The sequence below is a fragment of the Ictalurus furcatus genome, chromosome 16, assembly GCF_023375685.1.
Source record: "Ictalurus furcatus strain D&B chromosome 16, Billie_1.0, whole genome shotgun sequence".
Classification (NCBI taxonomy): domain Eukaryota; kingdom Metazoa; phylum Chordata; class Actinopteri; order Siluriformes; family Ictaluridae; genus Ictalurus; species Ictalurus furcatus.
In genome coordinates, this window is record NC_071270.1 from 16611565 (window position 1) to 16625051 (window position 13487).

The window sequence follows — 13487 nt, forward strand, 5'->3', positions numbered from 1 at the left end:
GATGGCAAAACAGGTCTTTACCGTCCATCGACTACAGTCGCATACCTTTATATTTCGCTTACTTTTTTTCATCCTCTTTTTTCTTTTTGCGATACTGAGCACCTGATGGTTTTGACCTTTTCATGATGAGAGACCAGTCAAACATGGCATCTCCGCCCTATATATTTCTATCTCTCTTCCTAACAGCGGGCCCACTATCAGCAGGGACACCAGATAAATAATCACATGCAATCATAAAGTGTAAAACTAAATAACATACAAATTAATAGTAATAATAATAATAATAATAATAATAATAATAAAACTCTCTTTCTTGTGGGTGCGTGAGTTGGGTGGGGGCAGGCCATAGGGGCACCCCCACACCCAAGCTGGTGGCACCTTATGCGACCGCCTAGTTCACCAGAAACGGCCCTGTAGTCTACTATGCAGAAAAACTTGCACTTCAAGAATGCCCAGACCTTTTGTCAAGAATAATATCTCCATTTTTCACGTTTTCACATTCTCTGACTCTTTGTGACATTGTTGTTGCTTTTTTACAGACACAGGCCTCTGTCGGTTTAATACGCTGCCCTGATAGCCGTCTCGCTCTTCCGACTTCTGTCCTTCCGTTCCTCGTGTTCCATTTTCACAGTGTTTCTCATGTCACACAAGAGGGGTGATCTCCACAATAACATCAAGGTTTTGTGTTCGAGACACTCACAAAACTGTTAAATTACTCCTCGATGCATGTTTAACATGCGCAAGATTAAATGTATAAGGGAAAACCGTCAAATATGATGCATTACCACCACCTAGTGGTCCTTTTCAGACACTACAAATTGACTTTACATACATGCCAGCTATCAGAGGTCTCAAATGTCTTCTAGTTATCGTGGATAAATTCTCTAAATGGGTAGAAGCCTTTCCATGCTCAAAGGAAAATGCCAATACACTCATTAAAATTCTCACAAAAGAAATAATCCCACACCTTTTGTTTCCAAGGTAACATAGAAACTGTGCAAGTACCTAAACATGGATTGCCACTTTCATATTCTATATCATGCCCAGAGCTCAGGGATTGTGGAAGGAAAAAATCGCACCATTAAGGAATGCCTTACTAAGGGGCTCTATCCGATACCCCTCAAGCAACTGGGTCGACTTATTACCTGCCATCCTATGTGAACTTTGCATGAATTCAGGTTCAAGTTCAAGTGGTTTTATTGTCATTTCAACCATATACAGTTGGTACAGTACACAGTGAAATGAAACAACGTTCCTCTAGGACCATGGTGCTACATAAAACAACACACTAACCACATGAGACAACACAGAACTAAATAAGATCTACAAACATTCTACATAAAGTGCACGTGCAGACTTGTGCTAACACAGGACAGTAAAGTAACTACTAAAACAGGGCAATAGGCACAGTAAGTGATAGTGTAGCGCCGAGCAGTACACAGTATTAGTGTGGAAGTGTCTGATATACAGGTGGTGCAAAAGATAGGTTCCAAGGAGCAACAACAGAATTTAAAAATGGTATAAATGTAAACATAACATGCTATGACTGAGTATTCAGCAGATTAGCTTATACCAAACATATAATAGCAGTTATTTTGGTAGCAGCCAGGTAAAGTGTATATGAAGTGTATATAGTGAAAATAAATTAGTTACTATATTTTTAAAATACCGTAGCAGCAAAAAAATGCAACAGTGTCAACGCAGGAATGTGCAAATATTGCAATGGGAGTGGGATGGTGTTCAGTTCAGAGTGTGTGTGTGTGTGTGTGTGTGTGTGTGTGTGTGTGTCTGTGTGTGTGTGTATCAGCCCACTCTCTGAGTATTGAGGAGTCTGATGGCTTGGGGGAAGAAGCTGTTACACAGTCTGGTTGTGAGGGCCTGAATGCTTCGGTATCTTTTTCCAGATGTCAGGAGGGTGAAGAGTGTGTGTGAGGGGTGTGTGGGGTCATCCACAATGCTGGTGGCTTTGCGGATGCAGCATGTGGTGTAAATGTCTGTGATGGGGGAGACCCTGATGATCTTCTCAACTGTCTTCATTCTCTGTTGCAGGGTCTTGCGATGAGGTGCAATATCTGAACCAGACTGTGATGCAGCTGCTCAGGATGCTCTCAATAGGTCCTCTGTAGAATGTGGTGAGGATGGGAGGTTGGAGATGGGCTTTCTTCTGCCTTCGCAGAAAGTAGAGACGCTGCTGGGCCTTCTTGGCTATTGGTGTTGAGGGACCAGCTGACTTCTAATTATGACAAAAGTTTCTCCTTTTGAGATCATTATGGGCAGACAATTTCCCACTCCATGCACTAAGGTAAACCAGGCGTTTGCTTTACAGGTGATCTGGACATGATTGTTAGCGAGAATTGAAAAACTGAACAGTATACATGGTGATGTTTCTGTTTCTCTTCCTCTTCCCACAGAACAGCCTACACCCTTTCCTCCCCTTTCCACCAGGTGACATAGAGCCATCAAGACTGCAAGAGCCTGAAAACGCGAAAGGTTGGGAAAGAAGCCTTTGGTCATCCTACACGTGTGGTGGCAGTTACCCGTACTGCTGTCCTCACAGATTCACAACGCCAGTGGATTCACAACAGCACCATCAAGCGCTGTCCAGTGACAAGAGACAATACTGCCATCAAGCAGCCCCTTAGAGGGGCCTTTCTCATCTTATTTAACACCTACACATATAGTTCTGTTTTGTTTCAGAAATACACACATATTTTTTTCTTGTGCTCTGTAGAGTCCACCGAGAGCATGCGCAGGTCCTTCTAAGGACCTAAGAGGGCAATTGATGAGTTTCCGGCATGATCTCTGTGTCTCAATTCTGTCTTGTAGTTCTTATGTCACTCGAACATGTAATAGATGTTTTGATTTTATCTGTGACTTGTTCCAATTGAAAGTTATCATTCTTTATCAATATATCTTTTAATTCAAAACACATTGCAGAGAGAAACACTGATAAAACCAAAGCCTTTTGCACTATCCACAATGAGGAATTTGCATAGCACTGAAGCAATTCTAACCTGAAATACCACCTGAACTCAAAGCCAAACGAAGACTTTGGCAGGGTTGCAAGGAGAAAGCCACTGCTCTCCAAGAATGTTGTGCAATGGCCCAATGCAAGCAGTTCATTGAGGAAACCCACCAACATCCCAGAGTTGAAGCTGTTCAAGGTGAGTGTACTACTACTGACAGTGAGTGATTAGACTAGAAATATACTCTATCATGACATAGTTGTTCTTCCAAAAGCAAGAGTTGAAGAATCAGCTATGGGAAATAGGTATAGTAGAGTATAATGTAAAAAGTATAGTGGAAAGTGGAAATAATGACCATGGATGGAGATTTTCTAAGGAGGATGGGACTGGAAGTACGAATTTAAGAAATATTAAATATTAAAGAAATATTAAGTTACAGTGAGACAGCAGCTGGCAGTAATGCAACATTAAGGATACCAACTGCTGTAAAACACCAAAGAAGAAGACAAGTTGTTCTTCCTTCCTGTTTGTCATACAGAGATGTTACCTACTTTCATGTTCAGGAACTCAACATTTGCATCTTTTGCTAGCTATGATTTATTTAATTGTTTTTTTGCCATGTGTGCATTCATACAAGACCCTCGTTAGTGTGATATCTCAAGAACAAGTAGTTGAATGTTTGTGAGATTCATATGGTAGTGTAAATATCACTGCAACCAGCAGAAAAAAAACAGTAGATTTTGGAATTGATCCAAACAGGGCCAAGGTCAAATGTCTGAAATATTTGTTCATCAATAGTTTCCTTCCTGCTAAAGTATATTTTGAGGGTATTTCTGGCATACAAATTAGTAACAAGAAGGACTAGAGTCTTGGTGGCAGAGACATCCCTTATCCATGACCGTTGGCGTCTGGTTATATTTTTGTATTACTACAGTTCTCCGCCGGGGGGCAGCACTGACTCCGCTGTGAACGTTTCGGCCTCAAAACGTTGCCGAAGAAGAAGTAATTCAACGAACAGGGAAGATGGTGGACTTTCGTGAATCATTTAGGCTTGTTCTTGGCGCCTTGCAGAAATAATTCACATTAACTCGCAAATCCGACTGCAGTTGTATTAGTTGCTGCGTCGCAATGTTTAAGAAAGCAAAAAGGTGCAATTTCAGACGCCGGAACGATTCTGACGACGAGGAAAAAGACGAGGTCCAGGATGAGCCGAGTCAGGAGGAGCCGCAGCCGCAGCCATGCGGGCCTGTAGTGGACAGCTCACACACACCCGCCGCCGAAACGCTTACCGCAATTAATGCTGTCAATAGTCATGGAAATGGAGTTCAGATGGGAGCCATGAAGCTTTCTAAAGATAAGAAAAAGAAGAAGGAATGCCGAGAAGAACCTAAAGCCAGTTTACTCAGCTTCAACGACGAAGAAGGTATAATAGATTATCGTAGCAGGACTGAATTCTAAATGACTGCCTAAATTTCCGTTAAGTGTACTACATGGGTTACAGGAATGAGTATTACATGTTCAGTATGTAAGTGCATTGCTATAGGGAGTCGCGGGCTGTTTGGGATTCAGCCTGTGCATTACAAAGCTAAGCAGCCAACTAACATTAGCGCCTACGTTACACAACTCCAGAAAAATGGGCACCCATGTAAATATACACAATACATGCAGTGAGGGGTCAAGTTGAGCTTAAAAATACAAGCCGGCCAAGTTATTGTTATTGTTATATTTATATGCGTGTGTGTGTATATATTGTTATATATATGTGTTTATATTATATATGGATTACACATATGTGTGTGTGCATATATGTGTAAGCTATATATGTGTGTGTGTGTGTATATTCTACTATATTTATGTATATATATATGTGTGTGTGTGTGTGTGTGTGTGTGTAATATATGTGTAGTCCATACACACACACACACACACACACACACATATATACACAATGAATTAACCTGCAGTTGTTGATTAGTTAAAGCTGTTACAACTAACAGTATTTCATCCATAAAACAAAATATTTTTCCTCAGAATTCAAACAGTTCCTGAATAACGACTTGATTTTGGTTTTAGTGACCTGTTTTCTTTCTGATTCCAGAGGACACTGAAGTGTTCAGAGTGAAGAAATCCAATCACAGTAAGAAGATTGTGAAACAGCTCAAGAAGGAGTACAGAGAGGAAAAGAGCAGCCATATTGTGCAGGAACAGACATGCCTCGATGGTATGTAATATAAGGTTAAATCAAGTCACCATTTTATGTACAACAATCAGCCATAACATTAAAACCACTGACAGGTGAGTGAATAACATTGATTATCTTGTTACAATGGCACCTCTGAAGGGGTGGGATATATTAGGCAGCAAGTGAACAGTCAGTTTTCGAAGTTGTGTTGGAAGCCGGAAACATGGGCAAGCGTAAGGATCTGAGCGACTTTGACAAGGGCTAGACGACTGGGTCAGGGCATCTCTAAAACGGCAGGTCTTGTGGGGTGTTCCTAGTATGCAGTGGTTAGTACCTACCAGAAAATAGTCCAAGGAAGGACAATTGGTGAACCAGGAACAGGGTAATGAACGTTCAAATCTCATTGATGTGTGTGTGGGGGGCAAAGGTTAGCCCGTCTGGTCCAATCTCTCAGAAACGCTACTGTAACACAAATGCTGGCTATGATAGAAGGATGTCAGAACACACAGTGCATTGCAGCTTGCTGCGTATGGGGCTAAGTAGCTTCAGACCAGACAAAGTGCCCCTATCCAGTGCAGAAGGTGAATATGTTATGATGGATCACAATTTCAGTTTTCGTTTCCTGATATTTACATCTAGAGGTGTTACAACTTGGAACATGGCACCTTTTGTTTGAACCCACCCATTTTTCAAGTGATCAAAATTATTAGAACATGTAACTGACACGTTTCTTGTCGACCAGGTGTGCCCTGTTAGATTGATCATTTAAATAATTAATGGCTCTGAGTGTCTACCCTTGGTTTAAGACCTGGGTTTCACCTGTGAAGAATTCATTTGTTAAAAAGGTTAAACCAACATAAAGACCAGAGAGCTGTCTATGGGAGAAAAGCGAACCATATTGACACTTTTTTCCCTTTAAAATTGGAAATAAACAAAATGTTTTAGAGTTTTGAAACATTTAAAACAAAAGAAGTGAAAGAAAGTATATGTAATATTCATGATTCTGCACTATTTTTAGCTCCCTATGTAAACGTGTGATATTGACCATATTAACTGCTTTGTACAAAAGGTCAGGTGCTCCTCATGTCTAATCTCTTCTATTGAAGCATCTGTTCAGACGGCGCTCTGATTGATTTGGTCTAAAATGGATCATATGATTTTGCACAAACGTGTGGAATCCATGCCAGCTCAAGTGCACACTGTCATTAAAGCAAATAGGGGACATACCACATACTAAGAAACTTTGAAATTCATGTATATATTTTAAAGATTCTACTTTTCACTCAAGTTGATTTCAGTTAAATAATTTGTTGTTAAATTAGAAAGAGATGCAAAAAATTAGTTAGTCTCAGACATTTGTACGTGTGTGTATGATGTGATGTGATGTGATATATGATATGATATCTACACTGTGATACTGTGGTCAGTGTGTGTGTGTGTGTGTGTATATATACACACCTGGGCTTTGTTATTTAAAAGGTGTTCAGTGTCTGTCTGGAACCGGTGTTAAAGAGGAGGCAGCGGACAGCAGAGGCAGCAGTGAACAAGGCGAAGGTGAGATGGAGGTGGACAGTAATGATGAACAGGATGAGGAGAGTGAAGCCAAGCAGGGAGGAAACTTCTCTCAGACTCTGTCTGCTCTCAGCTCCCTCAGACCAGGTTTGTTTTGTTTTTAGGTTGTTGTGTTTTGTTTTGTTTTTTTGTGTGTAGGATAATAAGCTTTGTTTTTTGCTGTATTCAGGAAATGGGTGTATAGGTATTTGGCAATTAAATTCTTTCTGCAGGTGAGATCCCAGACGCGGCCTTTATTCACGCGGCCCGTAAACGGCGGCAGATGGCACGGGAGCTTGGAGGCGAAGCTCCACTAGTGGAGACGGACGCGTCAAGTAAACGACTGGTCCGTGAGGACGAGCAAGGTGGAAGTGATGATGAAGATGAGAAGAGGATCGTGTTCAGTGGCGTCAAGCAGAAGAGCCAGCGTCAGAAAATAGCAGAGGAAATCGGTAAGTGTGCTATATTGTGGTGTACAAGTGTTTGCTGGTGTAATAGGTCTGTCACTAAATCTTTGATAGATTCTATAATGGGTTTTCTGAGGCTGGTGTGATTGTCTGATAATGTAATGCGTTGGTGTGCATGTGTAGTCTTTGAATCAGGCTTTGAATCTGATTTGGTGTTCTTTGCGAAACAAATGTTGTTTGAAGATGCTGTTTAAAAAAGTGTAAATGTCAGTTGTAAATGTGAAGTATTGAGGGTAATGATGTGTGCGTGATGTTGCAGGTATTGAGTGCAGTGATGATGAGGCCTTGAATACTGAAGGCCATGATGAGGAAGTCAGTCGCTGGGAGCAGGAGCAGATCCGGAAAGGCATTAGCATACCTCAGGTGAACTCCCTAATTTTTTCATTGTAAATTCTTTCCACTTTCCCCAAATGTACTCAATTAGACACATGCTTGTTTTATCACTTTTATTAACATTCTTGTTTTATTAATAAAAAGTAAGTCATCACACAGTGACTAAGAAATACAATTTCTACATAAAATTGAATAGGTTTTACAGGTAACAGTCCTCAAGAGTGAACTGTGTTTTAATTGGGAATTTGATTGCTGGGTTCTTTTAATAAGGCTTATTTAATGGTAATACTGGAGAGTTAACTTTGCCTTAAATCACAATCTTCCTATTCATATTCTGTAACTATTATTTTATCTAATTATATGTAGCATATGAAGACTGTAGAGCTTGTCTTGTCAAATATTTATACACTTGAAGAAATCAGGTTAACTAGTTTTCTGAGATTGGTTTTGCTGCCGAACCAAAACCCGAGGGGGTGGAGCTGAACCTCCTATAACCTGAACCCCAGAACGGTTACAGTTCTGCTAGAAACACTCTACAACACAGAATTATACATTTAACAGCACACTTATCCAGCGTGAAACACACTTGGGTGTCTCTCTACCCTGGACTCTTGGTTCAACTCCACTCAGTGTAGGTGGATAGGAGTTGCTGGTTCAACTTTGGCTCCACCACTTGGACTTTTGGTTGTGCAACTGATTATATACCAAACACGACGGCATGATGCCACTTTCCTAAGCCCTATCCCTAGAAGCTAGCTTGGAGACTTTAATTAGTAAAATTAAATGTAAGTAAGTAAAATTACTGAACCTGTTAACTCCTACTTGCTGCTTGTTAGGTCCAAACCAGTCAGCCAGAGGATGCGAACATGTATTACCAAACTGGCTACGAGAACCAGCAGTATGCTGCATCATACAGCATGCCATACGGATACACAGCTCTTGGGTCAGAAAGTGTAAAACCTGTGAAAGCGGAGAACACTGTGCCCTATCCAATCCCCAGCAGCAGCCTTACTCCTATCACTACAGCTCTGGTAAAGAAACGGCTCATGGACAGGTAGGCTCAGAGCAACTTGCTCTTCCCCACTTCCCCTCTCTACCTTAATCTGACCCCCACGCTGAGTAAACCAAAGCCATATTCAATTAATTTAACGGCTCTGTAAGAGAGCGTGACATGTCAACACCACGCACTGAATTGCTGGACTTCTAAGGGCTGTAATGATTAGGGGTTAACGCAAAGCAGTATGAAATGGTTCTCTGGATTTTCCAACTTTTCTCCAATGGGTTTTCCTCCCTACCTGCGTACTCCTTCTTAGAGACTGGAATTGAGAGAGAATGTACAGAAATGCAATAATGTTAGGGAAAAGACATATTCAGAAGTGCCAACAAGAAATTTATAGCAGGCAGAGAAGGGAAAAAACACAACTCTGTGCTAATGACATATACATGATAAAACATATTAGTTGATCGTATATTTAACTGCAATCTACAGGAATGGTTGGATTTGTAATTGATCATCAGATAAGCTTATTTACTGAAGTTGTTAAATTTTCTTTACAAAAGAACATGTCTGGTCTGCAGTTCAGCTCATGTCAGATGTTGCACGTAAACTGTACCAGTGCATTTTACTTGCACTTAAAAGAGAGATTATGGTGTGATCTACAACATGGTCCATTCACAGAACGCTTTTAAGTGTAAAAATCTAATCTAGTAATTACAGGCATGTGGTTTTTCTTTTTTTAATTAATGGTACAGTAGGTAAGATTAGTTTCTTTTTTTTTTCTTCTTTTTTTTAATTGTTGTTCCAAGATTAGGTCTGTAATGATTAGGTGGGTTCGACATTTGAATGTTATTTTTTTTTTCCTCTTGTTGAGTTTGCTCTGCCTTTCCTGCCCATGTTCATTAAGCTCCACCCCCAGGATGTTGGGTGGCCCATAGCATGTCTGTAAAATGACTGACAGGAGGCAGATAATAACGCAATCAATCATTCTGGACCGGATGTCAGTTTTCCAAGCGAGTTTTCTCAGCAATTTAATACAATTTTTACTAAGGACACGGCTTACTCCTTTGTTTATCATGTTCTACATAGCTTCGTTCGAAAAAAAAAAAAGATTATTGCACCTTTAAAAGGTAGCATCTGTAAGATATATATTTTTCTTCTCCCCAAATATGCCAAGCAAGCATAAAGCAATGAAGCAAAAAAATGGTGTAACCACTATTTAATTATTATACGACCAACAATCAACAGTCCAGTCTTTTTGTTTTCTATTCATATGTGTTCATAGATTTGTTTCTGGAATTGAGGTATTTTGCATGTACTGTTTTCACGTGCCCAAACCTGCACCAGGATTTCTACTGACCACATGTGTTTCCAATCTAAAATGATTTAGCTAGCGTGGCATGTTAGATTAGGATAAGAGCTAAAGTTTGCAGGGTGGCAGAGCTATAAGTACAGGGTCAGACAAACTTGATGTAAACCTGCAGAAGTGTGTGAGTAGAAGTTTCAAGCTCAGGTGTATCACATTACTGTGGGCTCTGATGCATGTCTCCTGTATGCCAGGCTGAGCTCCATGCGTCAGGGCCGCGATGCTAGTGCCCGGCGCTATGAGCAGATCCAGGAGGAGCTGCAGGCTTCCGACAATAGCATCCTGCAGTTGGAGGATTCCTCGCAGCACGCCGCTGAGCAGTATAAATTCTTGCAAGAAATGCGAGGGTATGTTCGAGACTTGCTTGAGTGTTTCAGTGAAAAGGTAAGAAAAACTTTAGAGACTGTCCTTTTTCCCCTCACCATGTAAGCTTGACTGCATATTTTATTTTACATTTATTTTCTTGCAAATGAATTTGATCCTTTCTGATATGCTGTATTCTTTGTGGCTACCCATAAATATCAGGATTTGATTAATTGCATGGAATAAAGTTGTCATAGCAAAAAAAAGTTCTCTCATAATGGATTTTTTTTTTTTTGCAAATCTGTATAAGTTGTATTGCTTAGCAGTTGTGTTTTCATATCTTAGTCCGATATTAAATGGTGGAAAGCTAAAGTCAATTTTATTGTGAGTAAAAAATCACAATGACATTTATTTGCCATGTATATTATTGCGTATTAGGAATTTATCTCAATGTTTAGTATACAGGGTATCTGCGGATCCTTAGTCTTAAAAGGCATTAAATTCATTAATCTAAAAATAAGGACTTAGTTGGTATTAAAATGACTTAAATCATTCTTTCAATAGTATTAAAAATGCTAAGACATGGGAAGTAGTATTATATTAACCTTTTTTCTGACATTGAAATTTAAAATATTAAAATAATTGTGTGTGTGTGTGTATATATATATATATATATATATATATATATATATATATATATATATATATATATATATATATATATATATATATATATATATTAATTAATGCCTCCCGCATTAATGTCACTTAAATCAGTATAGTGGAACCAGCAACACTCATATATTTTGTTCACGGCCGGGATGCTCAGAGCGGATGCACTGTTTGCTAGCTAGCACTGACATGGGAAAGTGCAAACTTAATGACAATTGGCTATTTAACCAAGATTTTGCAGAATGGCTGAAACCGGTACGATGCAACGTATTTGCCGCTGAAACCGGTACCATGCAGCATATTTGCGGCTGAAACCGGTACGATGCAACGTATTTGAGGCTGAAACCGGTACTATGCATCGTATTTGAGGAATGGCGTATTTTGTGTAGGAAGTGTTTCCAAATCAGCGTGATGTGAATCAAGGCAGTAGAAGCCCATGTTTATTGTAAAATTGGTCTTAAATTTCATTCCGAGTGGCATTAAAACGTCTTAGTCTAGCTTGCCTTAAGTTGTAGGCACACTGCTATTATATTAATAGGTATACAATAAATTTTTGTAAATGTGACAATACCTTTATCATTTTTTTACAATTTGTGTATTTTATATTGCATGAAAATATGTAAACCAATACATCTTAAGTATTATAATTATTGTTTACGTTCACTATTTATCATTCAGGTGTGAGCCTTTAAACCCCCCCCAATTTATTTAATTAACTATTAGGTGCCTTTACTCTGCCACATATTTCAATACATAAATTAAATTCATATTGACATTTGGCTGCACTTAAAATTTGTCAGCTACTGCACTTGTTTTATTGTTGTGTAATGAGAATAATCTGAAGTTCGTTTTTCCAAAGCAGATCAGACTGGGAGTGGGGCAGGAAATATTCCTTCAGCTGTGCTCCTCATAGGACCTTGTTAACAGCATGTCTTTAATTTCAGCTCGAACGAGGACCCATGAGGACTTGTTGTTATGGTGCCTCAGTGCCTTTGCTGCGGCACAAAAATCAGTAGCTATAAATGTTTGAGTAGAAGCACTTGTATTTACTACTAACAGACCTGCTAATATACCACAGACATAAAAGTTCAGATGATGAATGAAGTCTGTTGTAGCATGCTGTTAAAATGTCTGTATTTGCTGACAAATCGTGAAATAGACTAGCCATTTGATTTTCCTATGCCCCAGCAGAATGCACCAAGCCCCAGAGCCACTCATTCTTACTCTCTTTCTCTCTCTCTCACTCTCCAACTGCTCAACCGGGAGCAGCCGTCACATAACCTATCATATCTTTCAGGTGCCTGCTGTTCTGGAGCTGGAGGCTGCAATGCACCAGTTACTAAGGCAACGGGCGATGCGGCGAGTCCAGAGAAGACAGGATGATATTAAAGATGAATCAGCGGAGTTTTCGAGCCTTTCAAGTCAGTCCATCTTGAAGGTTTTTATTATTTATTTGAATGGCCTCATTATTTTCCTTTTCCTCTTGTAAGATAGCAGTCATGACTTGTATGATTTAGCCAGACTGCTAGCCCCAGCCCTGTTTGTCAGGACCTCCTGTGCTGCTGATGTCAGAATCATGGCACAGTTAAACACACAGCTTTATTTTAGTGGACTGGTTTTACATTGACCATTTCCTGCTCAGTAGAGGGCACATTGTGTGCCACTTACCTTTGTGTGTGCTTGTGTGTGAAAGCGCTCATGTCCACTCGGTTCTGAAATGACAATGTGTTCAGTTCTCTTGTGAGAAATTACTGAGCCAGTGTGAAACTGTCACATCAGAAACATTGCTAAGGTACAGCGTAAGTAAGTATGAGTCAGTTAGTTGGGCGAAATTATGTAATACAGATTACATAAGAGCCTGAACATACATTAAGATAATTTTCGGTAACCTTCTTAAACACACAATCATATTTACCCTAATAACTTTTATGAACAGTATTACATTTCATGATAAAGTTAATCAATTTTGAATGTTCATGTAGGTATAAAATATTCTTGTAAAGTTGGAGAACAAATCTGGAATGGGAGATTAATATGTCCCCTGTCTGTTGCAGGTAAGGCTGTTATGGCCCCAAATCTGGACCCTTTTGGCAGAGACCGGGCAGCCTATCAGGAGCTCAGCAGGCAGAGGAGGGTAGCAGAGCGTGAGGCCAGGAGGTCAGAATGAATCAAATTCTGATATTTTATTGCTTAGCTTTTGTGCACTGTTTGTAATTTAATGCTGTAGATTATCTATCATTAGGGAATCTAAGTAATAGGGCTGTGTTTGTGTAAATTTGGCAGAGCTCGCCGCAGACAGGCTCGAGAACAGAGTGGCTTGAGGGCTGAACACAAGGAGGGACTGTCCAGCGATGACGAGGAGACCTCCACTGACGCAACAAGCTTTAACCTAGAGAGAGGTAATCGTCTTAAAATGTTTTAGTGAAACTGGTTGCTTTTTATTCATTTGGATGTTTTGGGGTCGATGCATGTTTTTTTTTCTGTACATAACTGAGAAACAAAATTATCACCTTTGAATAATGTCTGTACATAGACAATGAATTTTGGCTAAAAACATTTGGATAGTTTCTGTAAGAGTTGTATACGTTTTATATTCCGTTAAATGATGTCTAAAAAGCATTTGCATTTCCTATGACCTAAGATTTGCATC

The 13487-nt window shown here is 39.7% G+C and overlaps 1 protein-coding gene across 1 annotated transcript in view; it reads left to right on the top strand.

Annotated features, from left to right (window-relative positions):
* The first annotated feature begins 3738 nt into the window (after positions 1-3738).
* The window catches only part of paxbp1 (PAX3 and PAX7 binding protein 1), a 17148-nt gene continuing 7399 nt past the window's right edge, over positions 3739-13487 (top strand). The window contains exons 1-10 of the mRNA XM_053644503.1: positions 3739-4389; positions 5065-5187; positions 6628-6807; positions 6933-7151; positions 7426-7529; positions 8336-8553; positions 10057-10246; positions 12135-12258; positions 12892-12994; positions 13121-13236. Of these exons, the coding sequence (XP_053500478.1) occupies positions 4095-4389; positions 5065-5187; positions 6628-6807; positions 6933-7151; positions 7426-7529; positions 8336-8553; positions 10057-10246; positions 12135-12258; positions 12892-12994; positions 13121-13236 (1672 nt within the window). The 5' untranslated portion in view covers positions 3739-4094. The remainder of the gene's footprint in view (positions 4390-5064; positions 5188-6627; positions 6808-6932; positions 7152-7425; positions 7530-8335; positions 8554-10056; positions 10247-12134; positions 12259-12891; positions 12995-13120; positions 13237-13487) is intronic.